Source organism: Toxoplasma gondii, chromosome Ia (genome assembly GCF_000006565.2).
Source record: "Toxoplasma gondii ME49 chromosome Ia, whole genome shotgun sequence".
NCBI lineage: Eukaryota > Apicomplexa > Conoidasida > Eucoccidiorida > Sarcocystidae > Toxoplasma > Toxoplasma gondii.
Genome location: NC_031467.1, coordinates 978,498 through 992,561, shown reverse-complemented (window position 1 = coordinate 992,561; position 14,064 = coordinate 978,498). Strand labels below are relative to the sequence as shown.

The window sequence follows — 14,064 nt, the reverse complement described above, 5'->3', positions numbered from 1 at the left end:
CTTAGAAAGCCACTGTTGTGTTGATCTAATGTCGCATGTTTTGCAAAATACTTTAGGTGGCACATTGCCTTCCTTGTAGCGTCGTTCAAGCTTCACGGTAGCACTCGTCTGGAGGCCCGACGAAGTCCAGTGGAAAGCAGGCAGATCTTCAGTGTGTAGGCTGCCGGCTTGGCGGACTTACAGCACGCCAATACCTTACGGCATGTACAACACTAGACTTTCCTTCTCTTGTGTGATTGAAGGTGCTTGCGAGCGAGAGGCTTGTTCCCTTGCTAAGCGAATTCGTGGAGGCAGAAGTCGAGGGAGATATCCAGCAATATCTCCTCATCGATGTTTAGGCTCTGTTCGTCCCTTGAGGCACATGTCTGAGCCTGTTGCAAACGAAAGTGAAAGACCCGTTTTCTCTACAGGAATAACTTGGCCATCTGGGACCCTTATTACAATCAGTCCTTCCACTGGTTGGCGTCCTATGTTTATACCAAATCAACACTGTGATTGACTACAGCTTCAAGACAAACACGAACACCGGTACCATACTGAGATTTAGAGCTTGAAGTACAGTTGCTTTGCCTGTATACAGCGAGGATGCTTTTGACAATGGATTCAATCAGTCAACGAAGGGTTCTGTCATTCGTTCAGCATGTTTATATCACATACATTCACTAAATGATGGGCGCAAGGAGATAAAAAAAACGCGAAAGATCGGAATTTCATTTAGCCTACTGCCGGCACTTGTCTGGCATTTAGAGTTTCTTTCCGGGAGGGGGAGGAGGGGCGCCGGTCACTGGAAGCTCGACACACTTCTCTTCATACGCGGTTTCGTAGCACGTGTACGGAACCTGGATACTGTCAGACCTGAAGCAGGTTCCAGCACGATCCGATTTCAAAGTTTCACAACGAATTGCCGGCTGCTGCTTCTTGCAAGGACCTTGTTCGACTTCTTGGATGACTGTTGTGCAGGTGCCCATCTCATACACAGGAACGTAGATGCACTTCTCCTGAGTCGTCTGCTCAGGGCAAGGCACCTCAATTTGATGCTTCTTCTCTTCTAGGCATGGCTGCATTGTAAGTTGTTGTTCATCACGGCATACCTCCTGGAACTCTTGTCGGGTGCACGGCTTCTCGACTGTCCTGAACAAGGTCGCCACGCAGGTATCTCTCTTCGGCTTCTTCACTTCATAGCACTTTTCCTCAAATTCGTGTCGCTGGCATGCAAAGGTCTCGTTTTTCTTTTCGAAACGATAGCCTTGCTTCGTGACTTTTCTGGGCACATCTTCGCACACTTCTTCTTGGGTCTGTGCCTCGCAAGGGACATCGATCTGCTGGGACACCTTTCTGGAGCATAACTTTGGAATTACAATTGACTCCATGGTACACTCTGAATCCGGAACTTGTTTCGGGCACATCTCTGTCACAGACTTGCTTATTTGACGGGTGCAGACTTTGGGCACTGCCACGAGAACTTCTTCGTCGCACGGGTACGTCTCAATCTCCTCAGAGAGGACCTCGACCAACTGACAGTTGCCACCCTTTTTCGCAGGTCCCAACCGTCTCAGCTTCTTCGAATGTTCCTTCTTGCTTGGGGCGCACCGTTCTACCATTGTCTTCTTAGGGATACGTCGACTGCAAGTTTTCTGGACCGATTCGTGCTTCGTTTCACTGCAGTCGTAAGCTTCCTCTGCAACAATTTGCTTCTCACAAGGCGCCTGGACCAGCTTGGACGTCTCGAAGCATCGCTTCTCCCATTTTGTCTCGGGGCAAGAATACTGCTCTTCAGTTTCGATGCTCTTCCGGCATTCCCCGACCTTCTGGTGCAGCTTCGTCGTGCAAACTTTCTCCAGGATCGTATCTTCGTATTCGTACGGCACGGGCGAGTCGATTGTTCTGTTACACATGTCGTTCACCAGCCGCATCTCCACCTCGCATTCTCGGTGAGTCTCGGACCCCCAGCACTCATACTCCTGCTCAAAGGCTTCAGGTTCAAAGCAAGAGTCTTGGCTTGGTTTAGATATAATCTCGCATTGGGGCACGTTGATGATTTTTGGGCATGATCCGGCAACCTTCTCAGTCACCGACTTCTTACAGTTCTTGTTCAGGGTCACGGGGATGGTCGAGCACAACTGCTGCTTCGTCGCCTTCGGGCATTCATACTGGACTTCTTTTTGGACTAGCTTGTAACAGGTATCAGGCGCCTCCTCGCTGATGGTATGGCACACCTCTTCTTCAAGTGGAGAGGGGCATGTGTACGGGCGAGAAACTTTTTCGTCCTTGTAGCATGTCTTCTCCACGCTGTAAGGAACCTTGAAGCACTCTCGTTCAACGTTCAGAGGGTTGGGCTTTGAAGTGCTTGTCGTCGTGTAGCCCCCTTTTTTTCCAGGTCCGGCCTCCGCCCCACTGCTCACTGCCAGAAAGACAGCGACAGAAACAGCTCCAAACTTCATCTTTGCCTAATGTATGATGATAGAAACGTGCTCGTCGAATTCTGACAGAGCTTTTCCAGAAATGGAGCTGGTAAAAAGAGAATAGGAGGAGAATGACAGAAGTGATTATGGATTGGTGCCAGGAATCATGCTCAATGTGTGTTTGACTAGCCGGGGCACTAACGCACGTGCGCCGACGACGGGGTTCAGGAAAGTCGAGCACGGACGCCAGATGCAGCCAGCGAAATATTCTTCCCTCTTACAGTCGTTTTAACGCCAGCAGTGCCACCTCCGCTGTTTAAGTTGATCAGTCAATGTTCGAAGCTCACGGAATCTGCACCATCCCGCTTGCGATCGACACTGTTGCTTACCTACGCTCACTACGCAATACTTCTGGCAGTGATCAAAAACTGCTTGGCAAGTGATGTCTAACATCAAAAATGAAGCGATGGCTAGAGAACAAAGAAACCTGAAGAACGAATGGCTAATCAGGCGACGCATGGTAATTATTCTTATTCCAGCGTGGCGCTGTCGTGTGTGGCATGACTGCAGGAGTGACTACCACCAATGAGAATGATCTGGCGACACAGACATCTCGTGCGCGCGTCTTACTTATGATTTGCTAACAAGCACGGCTTCTTAACAACGTGTTGAGACGTCAACATATATCATTTTCCAAGACAAATAGTTTGAGGCCGCGAAAGCAGCTGCACCGATGGCATTAAAACCGGATCTTCGTCCAAGAAAACACCTTCCTGAACTGGTCCCGAAACAGGACGAGTGTAGTAAAGAAAGAAACACCCTTCTAATTTTGAGGTCTTGAATTCCATCACTGTGCGATGAGTCCGCTTTCCTTGTCGCCACAGACGCTGATTTGTGTCCATTTCAAAAGCGATATATATGTTTTCGCGAAATCATTTTCTCCCCAAAATATGGATTTACACTTCTACGGTTAGGTCGTTGCTGTTCGTTTTATTAAGTCTGAAAATCCAGAATCCGCTTTCACAAGCATCAGAAGCTTACGTGGAAACAACGTATGTTCGCAGTGGAAGGCTGTGTGAAAGAAAAAAAGCTAATAGAAACACCGGGGCCGAAGCCGTGTGTTGTAGATGCCTGCTTCTTCGGAGCATACATGGTTGTCGCTCCTCTAAATCTCTCTCGGCTGGCAGCTCGGACACCGGTCGACAATTTGAACACGAGTGCCTGCGGGATTTACAAACTGGTGCTCAGTTTTGCAGGTATGCCCATGGATAGTCCAGCTGCTTTTGGTCTCTCGTCCTGTACGTATATGCAAAAGATACTGTGCAACAGGAAGTCTTCCTGGATGTTCAAAAGTGTTCGCTGTCGTACCAGTTATGAACTCAGCCGTCCCACGGTGACAGTTCTGAGAACGAGGTCTGGTTAAAAAAAAGACAACTCACTGCGTGTATGGAGTACACTTCGGAACTCCAATGTGATGATTGTGGTTTGGAAACGCAGGAAGTGTCATCAACACTTTCTCAAAATAAAAAGACTAAATGCCGCTTTGTCGATGTCCTCAAAACGCATTGCGCGGAAGAAAAAGTGTGAATTGTGCTATTGACGAGACACATTTCCGCAAACCACGCATGTATTTCGAATATTTACACTCAAGTGGGGGGGGGCGGGGGAAAGAGGCAAAGTAATTATCCCTCACCTCTGTGGTATGCAGAACAATAAGTCTGTACACTCAAACGGCATATAGACTAGGACGTTCTTTTACTGAAAAAACCGCCGCCTGTATCCTCAAAAGAAAATCTGCTCAAACAGACAAATGTGGATGCGCTGTTCGGTTACAAACGGAGACCGGTAGAATAGCCCGTTCCTCAAAACGGTGCAGATATTTTTCACCCCTACTCAAAACACTGTGTTGACACTCGAAATAAAACGGGCCTTCTCGAGACGCTACGGCTCTTGATTTTTTGCGAGAAATCAGGGTCACATAATTTGGCAAGATACATGGGGTTGTTCACCGAGATACTGTGTTATCCTAGAGACGACAGCCCTTTCCCCTTATTCCAAGTTCGGCAGCCACATGGCGAGACCGCCGTGTTCGTCCACGGCGTTACCTCATGTTTTTTCCCTTTCACGATTATTTTGTATTTCTAAGGCGGATTTCGTGCTCTAGGAAGGAGAGACGCATTTGATGGATAACCCAGACACTTTCCGTCGGATGCATGTTTAAACGGGAAGGCACAGCCTGTTGTTTGTACTACAGTGGCTCAGCGTCTTCAGAGTACAGAATATCTTTGAGTAGATCAAGCAACTCCTGCTCCTCATGCTGGTCATCCTTCCAGTTCTTTGTCTCGCAGAAACGTTCGATTTCGCGTAGTTTTTCCTGATAGACAAGCAAGGGGTAACGAAAAAGACACACGAAGGGAAATGCCATGGGTAATAGTGAAAAGCAAGTTGCGCATTTTCTGTATGCGTGACACGACTCAATTGTGCCTTCCGTTTATTTTACATTGCTTGGAAAAATGTATGTAGGAGAAGGTCTACAGGTCACACACCGCACGGAAGACAGTTGGCTTTTTCGTGAGTCTGCTTCTTGTCTCTGGGTGGCCCTGTTTGAGCAGCTGTGATCATCGCTTCTTAACTTTATATACTTCTCGCGTGGGCTGCTGTACTGGCAGCACTAAAGTGATTATAAGCACAGAGCTACAAATGCACATGTACAGAAGTTCGACAACTATACAAGGCTCGACACAGATACGTGTACACATATACAATCAAATTTCTGTGTTGCTGTATGTAGTGCACTTGAAGGGAGATCAACCGGGTTCGATCTGCGTTATGTCCCTCTACCTCCTGACTCTTCCTTATCGATCCACTAACACTTTTGTGCAACAGTTCAAGTCGATCCGCCCGTGCGATTATACCTCTCCCACTAGACACCCACGAAAAATTCCACTTTCTCAGATTGGAGAACGCAACAAATGGCCTCCTGGGAAACGCGGTTGCTACAAACTCCGGTGTCAGCGCAAGCAGTGCGTTTGTTCTTCATCGCAACAATAATTTTTATACATATATACGCAAAATTAATTTATGTATATATGCATATATACGTATGCGCCTCGATACACACTTAACCCGCTGTTTATCTGTGTTTACCAGATACGCATTTCGTTCTCTCATGAGAATCAGCTGCTGGAGTTTCAAGTGCCTTGCTGTTTGTTGGCATTGTTTGTCCAAGTCGAGAAGACCTTCGAGCTCGTCGACTGCCACGCGTATGCTGTTTTTTTCTCCCCGCGCTGTTGGAGTGTCAGAAGACGGACAAGGTGACTTGTGGGAGAAAAACACTCTCTCTTCATCGATAACTGAAGATAGCTTGTCACCACCTTTTTCAGTATTTCCACTTTCCTGACACAAATACTCTCCCCGCAATCGATAGTTCTCGTCCCTAGGGGACGTTGGGAGTCCCCGCGTCGCGGGAGATAGAGTGCAGGGACTGGAAGGACACGATTGGTTTTGAGCCACTGAAGGAGACATTGAAGATGTTGTGGTTTTGTCTTGTTGACGCGCATGATATGAATGAGAAACCCTTTTAGAAGTGAGAAGGCAGACAGCTGGTGAGTGGTCGCTCACGACGGTATGCGGCGGAGAACCACAGCCGTTACCCGAGGCAGAGCAGGAGGTCGCAGACATCATCGAGGAAGAAATTCGATAGCAAAGGAGAAAAGATTAAGGGAACCAATGTCAAGGATTTCGGTGCACTTGATGTGGTGCTCTCCACTGAGAAGGGAGACACACATCATGACCAAAAACACGTGAAGTTCATATCTATATCCGTTTATGTTTGCACATACGATACCCGCGCATAAAAATGACCAGATATCGAAGGCAATGCTTATGCATGTGTACACATTTGGAGATAGCACCTATTTAAGTACATCTGTCAAAACAATAGAAATAAAATATACACGGAATAAGCTTTTGTACATTTATCGAATTAGCTAACCGGCATTGCACGTATATGCACTCACCGTTATCTCTCTTGGTCGCTGCCTCTATGCCGCACCACATGCACACATTTTTCTCTACATCCGAACGGTGCAGTTAACACATATACTTCCGCTTAGCATTCTTCTCTGTTGTCGACAGTGTTCAAGAGAGTGTCAGGTGCCTGCACTGAAATTTTCAACTATCCGAGAAGGCAGGTGTGAGGCGTTGCAGCGACAAGCCAAGCATTAATATTGGATTGAGTTTTGGGAGAGTGACAAGAAGGAGAAAAATTGAGAGACAAATGTCGGCTTGATTTCTAACATCGTCCACCGATTATCCCCAAGGACAGCCGCATGCCGACGCTCGATGTCTTGACAGCGAAAAGACTCGTTGTTGGGGACAGGGCCAGCAACGGCAGACACTACGAGAACACCAGACGACATGTTTTGAATGCCTCTATTTTACATTGAAATTTCTACAGGAGGTACTAAGTGTTTCGTAGAGACACAATCCACAGGAGCTCCCTCAGTCTCTCATCTTTCTAACGCGTATAGGGAAGAAACGCGCCGATCGCTACATCAGCGGTATCTCCGCGTTCGCGCATTGCATGTTTTCGTTATACGGGATAACCCAATTCCGCTCATATTTTCTTTCTCGATTGCATATCTCATGTAAAACTCTGTGGTTGCCAATCAGTTAGTCTAATATGAAGGATTCAGAAGAAGACAAGGGAAAGCGTCCCCGTTCGTGCCGTTTTTCACCCAAGGCGTCGTGCCGCACCACCACTTACGAATCGGCGAAGAGAAGCACTGCTAGTAGCCCAAAGCACAACTGACGAGTAAAGAAAATAACTGGTTCACAAAGAAAACTAATCTACATACACAGTTGTTTTGTGCAGAAGCGGTGAAAGAAATTGAGGTGTAGACCTGTGTATAGCGGAGGGTATTTCGGCTATCATGATCAGAAGGCTCAAATTGGAAATAAAATGGGACAACCCGACGGGGTGAGGCAGGCCCCGAAAGCCATGCAGGTTTTGCCGGCTCGTGTCGGAAGTCAGAAGTCGTGTAGTAGGCAGTGGTTAGTTGCCCGTGTCAGATTCACTGCTTCAAGGCAACACAAAAATCGTTCATTATTTGGGGGTAGCGCGAGGGAAAATTGGAGGGGAAAACGATGTGTACTGGGTAGGAGGGCGGTGAACTCTTGACCGTTATGGGTCAGAGGAGAACAACATTACATTCGGTTGTGTCTGAAGCTTAAAAAACACATTTCAGTGTCAAATCGATGGCTTGGCCCTCCGGGAGACAGAAGGGAACGAAAAAAAACAGTGGTTATTTCTATAGATACCACTAAAAATAGTCACTTATTTCTGTTGGCTGTCTCACAGAGGAACACTGTGCTCGCTGTTTCTGAGCGGGTGTTTGTCACTCTCGCGCTCCTGTCGGCCTCATCGGGAGTAAACCTATGAACCGTAAGGGCCCCTTTCACCACGTTCACGTATTGACATAACTTTCGACCTCATTACTCATTCGTCACACTCGCTTTCCGAAGGGGTGTGAATGTTAAACATTTGCGGCCGATTTTGCAGACGCCATGCTTCTGTTGCGTGAAGAGCAGTCGCTGCTTTTCTGCTATGGTTTTCAGAGGGAGAGATGAGGGCGAATCTCTGAGTCACTGAGCTCTGAAGCGTGATGCCTGAACAAATACGTAGTCAAAAACAAGACATCCGTGCGTTTAACAAAGCGCCCAGTCTGAGAGACATGGTAGAGTCGACTCTTCTTCTGACGAAGACGCGTTAATTAGCAACTGTAGGATCTATCGTAGGGGTGTGAAAATAAGCTTGAAGAAGATGCATTTGAGGATAATCCGCGTTTCGGAATTGCACATAAATGTGCCACAGTGTTCATAAAACGCACCATCTTACTTCCAACCCAGAAAGTGACACTTTGCCAACGGGACTCACTTTGTAATGTTTTCTATGTCTCGAGATTTGGTGTTAATAAACAAGGAGACAGAAGGCTGATGCATCTTGCACGTTACTTGTAAAGAACGACACTCCGTTCTAAACCAAACAAATGAAACAAGCAGAAGCACGGAAAGTAAGAGGCCAATATCACGAATTGAATGGTCCGGTAAGACTTATTCTAGTGATCAGAGCATTCTTTGCAGATTAACGAAGGGATGTCAGAGAGATAGAGGAACCGAGAAACCAAAAGTGGTGGAACACACCTTTACTCTTAAGTTGCCTGATCAACTGAGTGACGAGCGCTTCATGTTGCTGGTGCATTGGAGTGTGAGCGCTGGTGGTCAAAGCGCATTCTACCACGCGCCCGTTCGGACAGATGACGTAAGCTCCAGGAAAGGCGACACGCATATTGCCTCCTCCAGTTGCGTGCAAGTAGCTGCGTTGCAATCACAACCATCAAGACAATACTGTTTCTTCGGTCCCAAAAAAGCCAGTGGGACCGTTGTGAGCTGCAGTTTTCGTCAATCATTCTAATGATTGGAGAAGGCGGCACACCCATCCCGAACTGCCACCGTAGCGCGATACCACCGCGACAGCCTTGTGTGCCACGGAAGTAAGCCAGGAAGAAAAACGAACCGCTGACTTGCTTGGATCTTTATGGTTCTTGAAGAAACCGCAGACAAGATGCATGATGGAGGGAAGAACACCACAACAGTCTGCGGCTTTTTAATTAGGAATCTTTTTGTGGGGAAAAGACAGGAAAAATGACCGACTGCTGTCACGAATGCATGGGGCAGCCTTACTTCTGTCCGTTTTTGCTCTTGACGACGAACGTAACGCTTCTTTGCTCAGTCAAACTGACACTGCCGTCAAGTTCGCTGAATTGCTTCTCCACCCAGCTGCCAGCGTGCTCGACCATATAAAGAAGCGATCCTCCTGACCATTCCTCGCTCTTCAGGAGCTCGTGATCCAGGCGGAGGGTAACTCCAGTTGTGGTAACTGTGTGGATGCGAACAGACAAACGCGATATTGAGAGTTACTTTATCAGTTTCCAATCAGCATGCGTCAGCAGCTGTTGTGAATGCGAAGAAATCCTGCTGCCACTTGGTCAAACACTCCGTGAAAGAGCCACCACGCATGGCCAGTACATGGAAGTTCCATACTAACGAAGCCTCGACGGGGCTTTCCCCGGAGGCAACCCCTTTCGCCCTGCGTACTTTTATCCACGTCGGCCACTTCACCATCGCGGATGGTTGTAACGGAGGCACCAGGCGGAAAGCAGTAACACCGTCGTCCTCGAAAACGAGAATAGAACTCAGTGGGGACCTCGTTAGACGGCCACTCGACGGAGTTGTACCGGCTTCCTGTTCCTGCTGGGTGTATGCCTCCAGGTGCCACCTGTGCGGGGAAATCAGCGTCATCGCTGTCTCCGTCTGAAAAGAGCGAAACAGCAAGTATGAGCAGCCTAAGTCACTGGTGATGCAAAGGAACAGGGGTTCCAGGTTATGCGCACACTTTTGGGATCAGGCACAAGCAGTTTGCTTTTTGGGAGATGTTGGAATTAGTGGGGCATATAGCCCTCTAGGTCACTTGAGAAGTGTCAGGAGTTCCCTCGTATATCGACGAATATCATGCGCTCAATATCTGTGCGTGCTTGTACCGTGCTGGCAGAGCCCAAATAGAGTCTTGGGTGCAACCGAGACTCCTTAATGCCTCCCTACTTCTTCAGAAATGAAATCATCCACTCGAGAGGGTGACAATTTCACATGATTTGTGTTTAGCCTTTATAAACTTCTTCCTCAATACCAAAGGCGCATGAGACCTGAATTGCCCGTTTCGTTTGTTTCTGCCACGCACGCAAAAGAAAGATACTCTTCGCGTTTGCATCAGACGACATCTGATGTCGATACACGATTTGGTGTACAGAAATAATCAATACCAAGATGGAGACTGACATGTCGTTCTCGTTTACAAATGCAACCCTAGGGGATAAGCCTCTTCCCTACAGTCGAGAAATGACCACGCCTTCATGTCAACTAGGAGCCTTTTAGCGCCTCGTCGGCGTTCCAAAGCGTAAGCTGTGAGCTGTTGAACCGAAAACATTGATATGGTGAACGAAGCGATGCTTCGAGTGGAGAGTGGCAGTGGTAGGTGGGGACTAGCGACGCACACAGGAAAACTGCAGATAGATAACGGAGGGATGAATTCCTTTACTGATAACATATGCTGCGCAAGCATCGTACCTGTAAAGAAACAGCACCTGAGCCTCTTGGTTTTGGGTACGAAGAACACTCCCGTGAACAGTGCATCGGCGTTGCAAGGATCTTCCATGATAAAGATCATCTGCTGGTTGTGCCATTCTCCCACCGTTGTAGAGCCTTCAAATTTGACAGTGTCTGACTCTGCCTCGTGGACAGGAGAGACATTTGTGGTGCTTTGTAGATCTTCAACGAAGTAGTGCACTTTGCATATTCTCCTGTCAACGCGCAGAGGGCACACGCTTCAACCAAGTGTCTTTGAAGCCGCGTTAGAGGGGCGTTGGATGACTTGCCCTCACAAGCGGAGGAAGATTGGCACGCGAAACGGAAGCACTATTGGAAGCGTTTCTGAAGGTCTGATGGTTCTCTTCTCCAGTCTCATGGCCTTCTCAAAGGCTCTGTAAATGGCTCAGGAGTACAATCCAGAGACATATAGGGGATTGGAGTAAAAATTGCTCTCCGCGCGTCAGGCGCCTGTAGCACGACTGAATAAAATGCTGCTTGCTGCTCTGTGCTACCATCAAATGCATCAAGTGCTGTGGCCGTTGAACCTCTGCGACGAGCTTGCACTGCAACACAACGAAATCGATTTCTTCACAAGTACCAACGACGTGACAACGACACACACCCTCCTTAATACGTTGGATACCTTTGTCGACCTTACAGTTCGAAAGCAGGCGGGAGTGCAGCAACACGGCAGCAATTAACGGAGCAAGCAGCATCAAGAGCGTAGATACAATACGAAGGATGCAGCGGTAGAGGGATCATATGCGCTCAAGCTGTGGTGATATGTTTAACCGGACAAAATTGATTACTCACGAACGGTTCCTCCGTTCATGAAATCGAAATCCGTACCATTTTCTGTTCCTTCCCCCTTCTCTCCTGAATGCGGGGATGGCATACAGAAGAACGAAGCGATCTAGCCCCAATGCGGTTGTCGTCTCGCTTTCTTCCCCGATGCCTTGTGTCGCAGCCGCAGTCGCACTATCACACCGCGCAACAGACTGGAGAATGTGCCACAACCGTTGGTATCTGAGCACCGCCTTATGCTGCACGGACGTGAAAATATCCTCTACGAAAGGAAAAAACCCACAAGAAGTAACGTGTTCTGTGTGCCATTTTGTTTCGAACACAAACATTAGTGGTCTCATTCATGTACAGCTCTTCTGGGGTCACTGTTTTAAATCCAAGGCCCTTCCAGCCGACAGGGTTCGCAGTACACACTCTTTGTTACTGTACTACCGACTATCCTACCGTGATCTCTGAAGTAAGATTAGCCTTCTCAAGCATCGTCGCAGCTTGGATAAGTGCAGGAACTGAGTAGTACTGCCACGCTTGGTTCTATGTGAGCCACACAGGACAGGCTACAAATCCGAGACTAGCCTGCCCACAGGTGCTATGGTTCCAGACTGACCCCATCCATTTGATCCGGCAAGGAGGCGCCACTGATCTTCAACGAGCAACGAAAGCTCCTCCTCCGCTCTACTGCGGATGCTCCCAGAGGGCAGTTGCGGAGGCATAGCAACACAGTGGTTCAGGAGTTCACTCGTCCCAGCAAACCCTGGTCGCAGCATGTTCTCCGAAGCTTCCAGTGTTTTCGAAACAGCAGCGTCCACCCAGTTGAGTGCCGAATGGCCCTCAGGTTTCACTTCTTCGTGACGGCCCAAACCGTCGGGGGACCCTGACAAGAGAGGCTCTGTTGGATGAGCGGACGTGAACCCGCCTTGCAGCCCGCAAGTTGTGATACTGGAAGTTCCATCTCTATTTAGTTCTAGGCGAAGCTTCTGGCTAGTTAAAGACTCCAATTTGTTTTCTAATGGTGGGTGTTTGGAAAGGTCACCTTGACCGTGCGTAAGATCGGGCCTCCCTAATTGAGATGCTTGGGTGCCACTGTTGTGTGCACACGACAGACCTTCGTCTGGATGTTGGTCATGAGGGTTCTCCTCTTTGGTTAAATTGGCAGATGAACCGTTGCCTTCTCCGTGAAAATGACTCCCTTTCTCCTTCCAGATACCGAACGCCGCAACCGCTTTCGCTGCTGCGGATAATGGACCCTCCAGTAGTGTTGGGGAACTGTGGTCAGCAAAACCCACCGCGTTGGTGGCTCGAGAGGATGAGGATTCCATGCTGGCAAAATAACGGTCTGTCGCATGTGACTCGAATGGACAATTTCCTTTGCTTTTGTCCTGAACTGCTGAGCCTTCGTCGACATCTGTTGACCGCAATACTACCTGTCGTCCGTCTTCCCCATTACTGCTGCCACCAGCTGTTGAAGCCGGTTGCCATCTGCTTGACGGGGAGACTAGGGCCCCCGCTTGGACACCGCAAAAACCGAGAAACTCATTATCTTTTAATGGCGGTAATAAAGGTCGCAAACTCTGTTCCACTCCGTCCTTCTGAGACAAGTGCAACTCTTCATCTGCAGAGGAATACGTGGACGATGCAGATGGAGAGGATGGCAAAGACATGAAATCAGGGGAGAGCCGGGGAGAGAAATTACCCGTTGTGGAAAATCCGGTTACTTGGAGAGGTGGCGGAAGGTGACGTGAAGTGTGATGACTATTCGCACTCTTCATGATGCCAGTTTTTTCAGATGCAGCGTCAATACCGGCATTCCAGGACGTCGAGGCGATACTGTGCTTTTCTTCTCCGTTGCAGGAACGGAACCAGAACCCGGTTACAGCACCCTCCTTCCCGCTGCAAACGGGTGTGTCGTTTGGCGGCACCTCTTGCTTTTCAGCCGTCTTTCTAGGAGAGAACGAAGCATATGCGCGTGTCTTGAGCGATTTCTGCCGTCGGAGTCAGAAGATTGCGTTCAACAATACTGACCGGAGACCGAAAGTCGAGTCACTCGTCGCTCATCTTAACTGATCAAATTGCCGCACATGCCTTCCGTGGGTCTCTGCCGTTTTCTCCCCTGCGAAATTTCCCGGCAAGCGAGTTGTGCGGCGTTACCTCGGGACGCTAATTGAACGACCATGGCAGCTGGCAAAATCTCCTGCCGGCACTGTCAAAACTGTTCTGTCCGTGGAAGTATCCAAACATCAAAAACGACATCGTATGCAGCAGCAGATCCTCATATGAAGGCAAAAGATAAGGTTACACAATCGCCCCTCCTAAATGGTTGACATCGTCTTTGGGGCATTCAAAACAGACCGGTTTGGAATGGAACCTAAGAAAAACCGTGCTCGTCGACTGCTGGCATCCATTGTCCTTCCCACAATCCAATCCCAGAGAGAAACGCAGCGACTACACCGGGGACAGGAGACAGAAAGGATAATGAATTCTTGAGCAAACTTGCCGCAGTGAGGAAGGGACAATGGTGGCCGACGCATGACCACCCTATCCCAACTTTATGCACAAACTCAGAGCCAAAAACGGGTCATGACGAACTAAATTTTTGTAGCCAGGTGCGCGAAGCACCGTCCTTGTGCGCGTGATCTATGGAGACAGTAGAACGCCC

The 14,064-nt window shown here is 48.5% G+C and overlaps 3 protein-coding genes across 3 annotated transcripts; all 3 read right to left on the bottom strand.

Annotated features, from left to right (window-relative positions):
• Window positions 1–378: 378 nt before the first annotated feature.
• Window positions 379–3,808, bottom strand: TGME49_294600 (Toxoplasma gondii family D protein). The gene has a single exon (XM_002370188.2). It carries the CDS (start codon window positions 2,439–2,441, stop codon window positions 744–746), a length of 1,698 nt encoding a protein of 565 aa, XP_002370229.1. The 5' UTR covers window positions 2,442–3,808; the 3' UTR covers window positions 379–743.
• Window positions 3,809–4,650: 842 nt separating this feature from the next.
• On the bottom strand, window positions 4,651–6,293 carry TGME49_294595 (hypothetical protein; the record flags this gene model as incomplete). Its single annotated transcript, XM_018782234.1, has 2 exons — window positions 5,550–6,293; window positions 4,651–4,776 (listed from the first exon to the last, which is right to left on the bottom strand). The coding sequence occupies exons 1-2, from the start codon at window positions 6,084–6,086 to the stop codon at window positions 4,651–4,653; spliced, it is 663 nt and encodes a 220-aa protein (XP_018638582.1). The 5' UTR covers window positions 6,087–6,293.
• A 1,159-nt stretch (window positions 6,294–7,452) lies between these two features.
• On the bottom strand, window positions 7,453–13,642 carry TGME49_294585 (hypothetical protein). The gene is made up of 7 exons (XM_018782233.1): window positions 12,016–13,642; window positions 11,457–11,673; window positions 10,587–10,819; window positions 9,561–9,776; window positions 9,147–9,342; window positions 8,607–8,779; window positions 7,453–8,072 (listed from the first exon to the last, which is right to left on the bottom strand). The coding sequence occupies exons 1-7, from the start codon at window positions 13,175–13,177 to the stop codon at window positions 7,903–7,905; spliced, it is 2,367 nt and encodes a 788-aa protein (XP_018638583.1). The 5' UTR covers window positions 13,178–13,642; the 3' UTR covers window positions 7,453–7,902.
• Window positions 13,643–14,064: the final 422 nt, after the last annotated feature.

Coding starts and splice junctions, on each gene's coding strand:
- TGME49_294600 (XM_002370188.2), bottom strand. CDS start 2,441: ATGAAGTTTGGAGCTGTTTCTGTCGCTGTCTTTCTGGCAGTGAGCAGT.
- TGME49_294585 (XM_018782233.1), bottom strand. CDS start 13,177: ATGAAGAGTGCGAATAGTCATCACACTTCACGTCACCTTCCGCCACCT. Junction 10,820..11,456: donor GGGGGAAGGAACAGAAAATG/GTACGGATTTCG, acceptor GCGCGTTGACAG/GAGAATATGCAAAGTGCACT. Junction 9,777..10,586: donor CAGGTGCTGTTTCTTTACAG/GTACGATGCTTG, acceptor CGCTCTTTTCAG/ACGGAGACAGCGATGACGCT.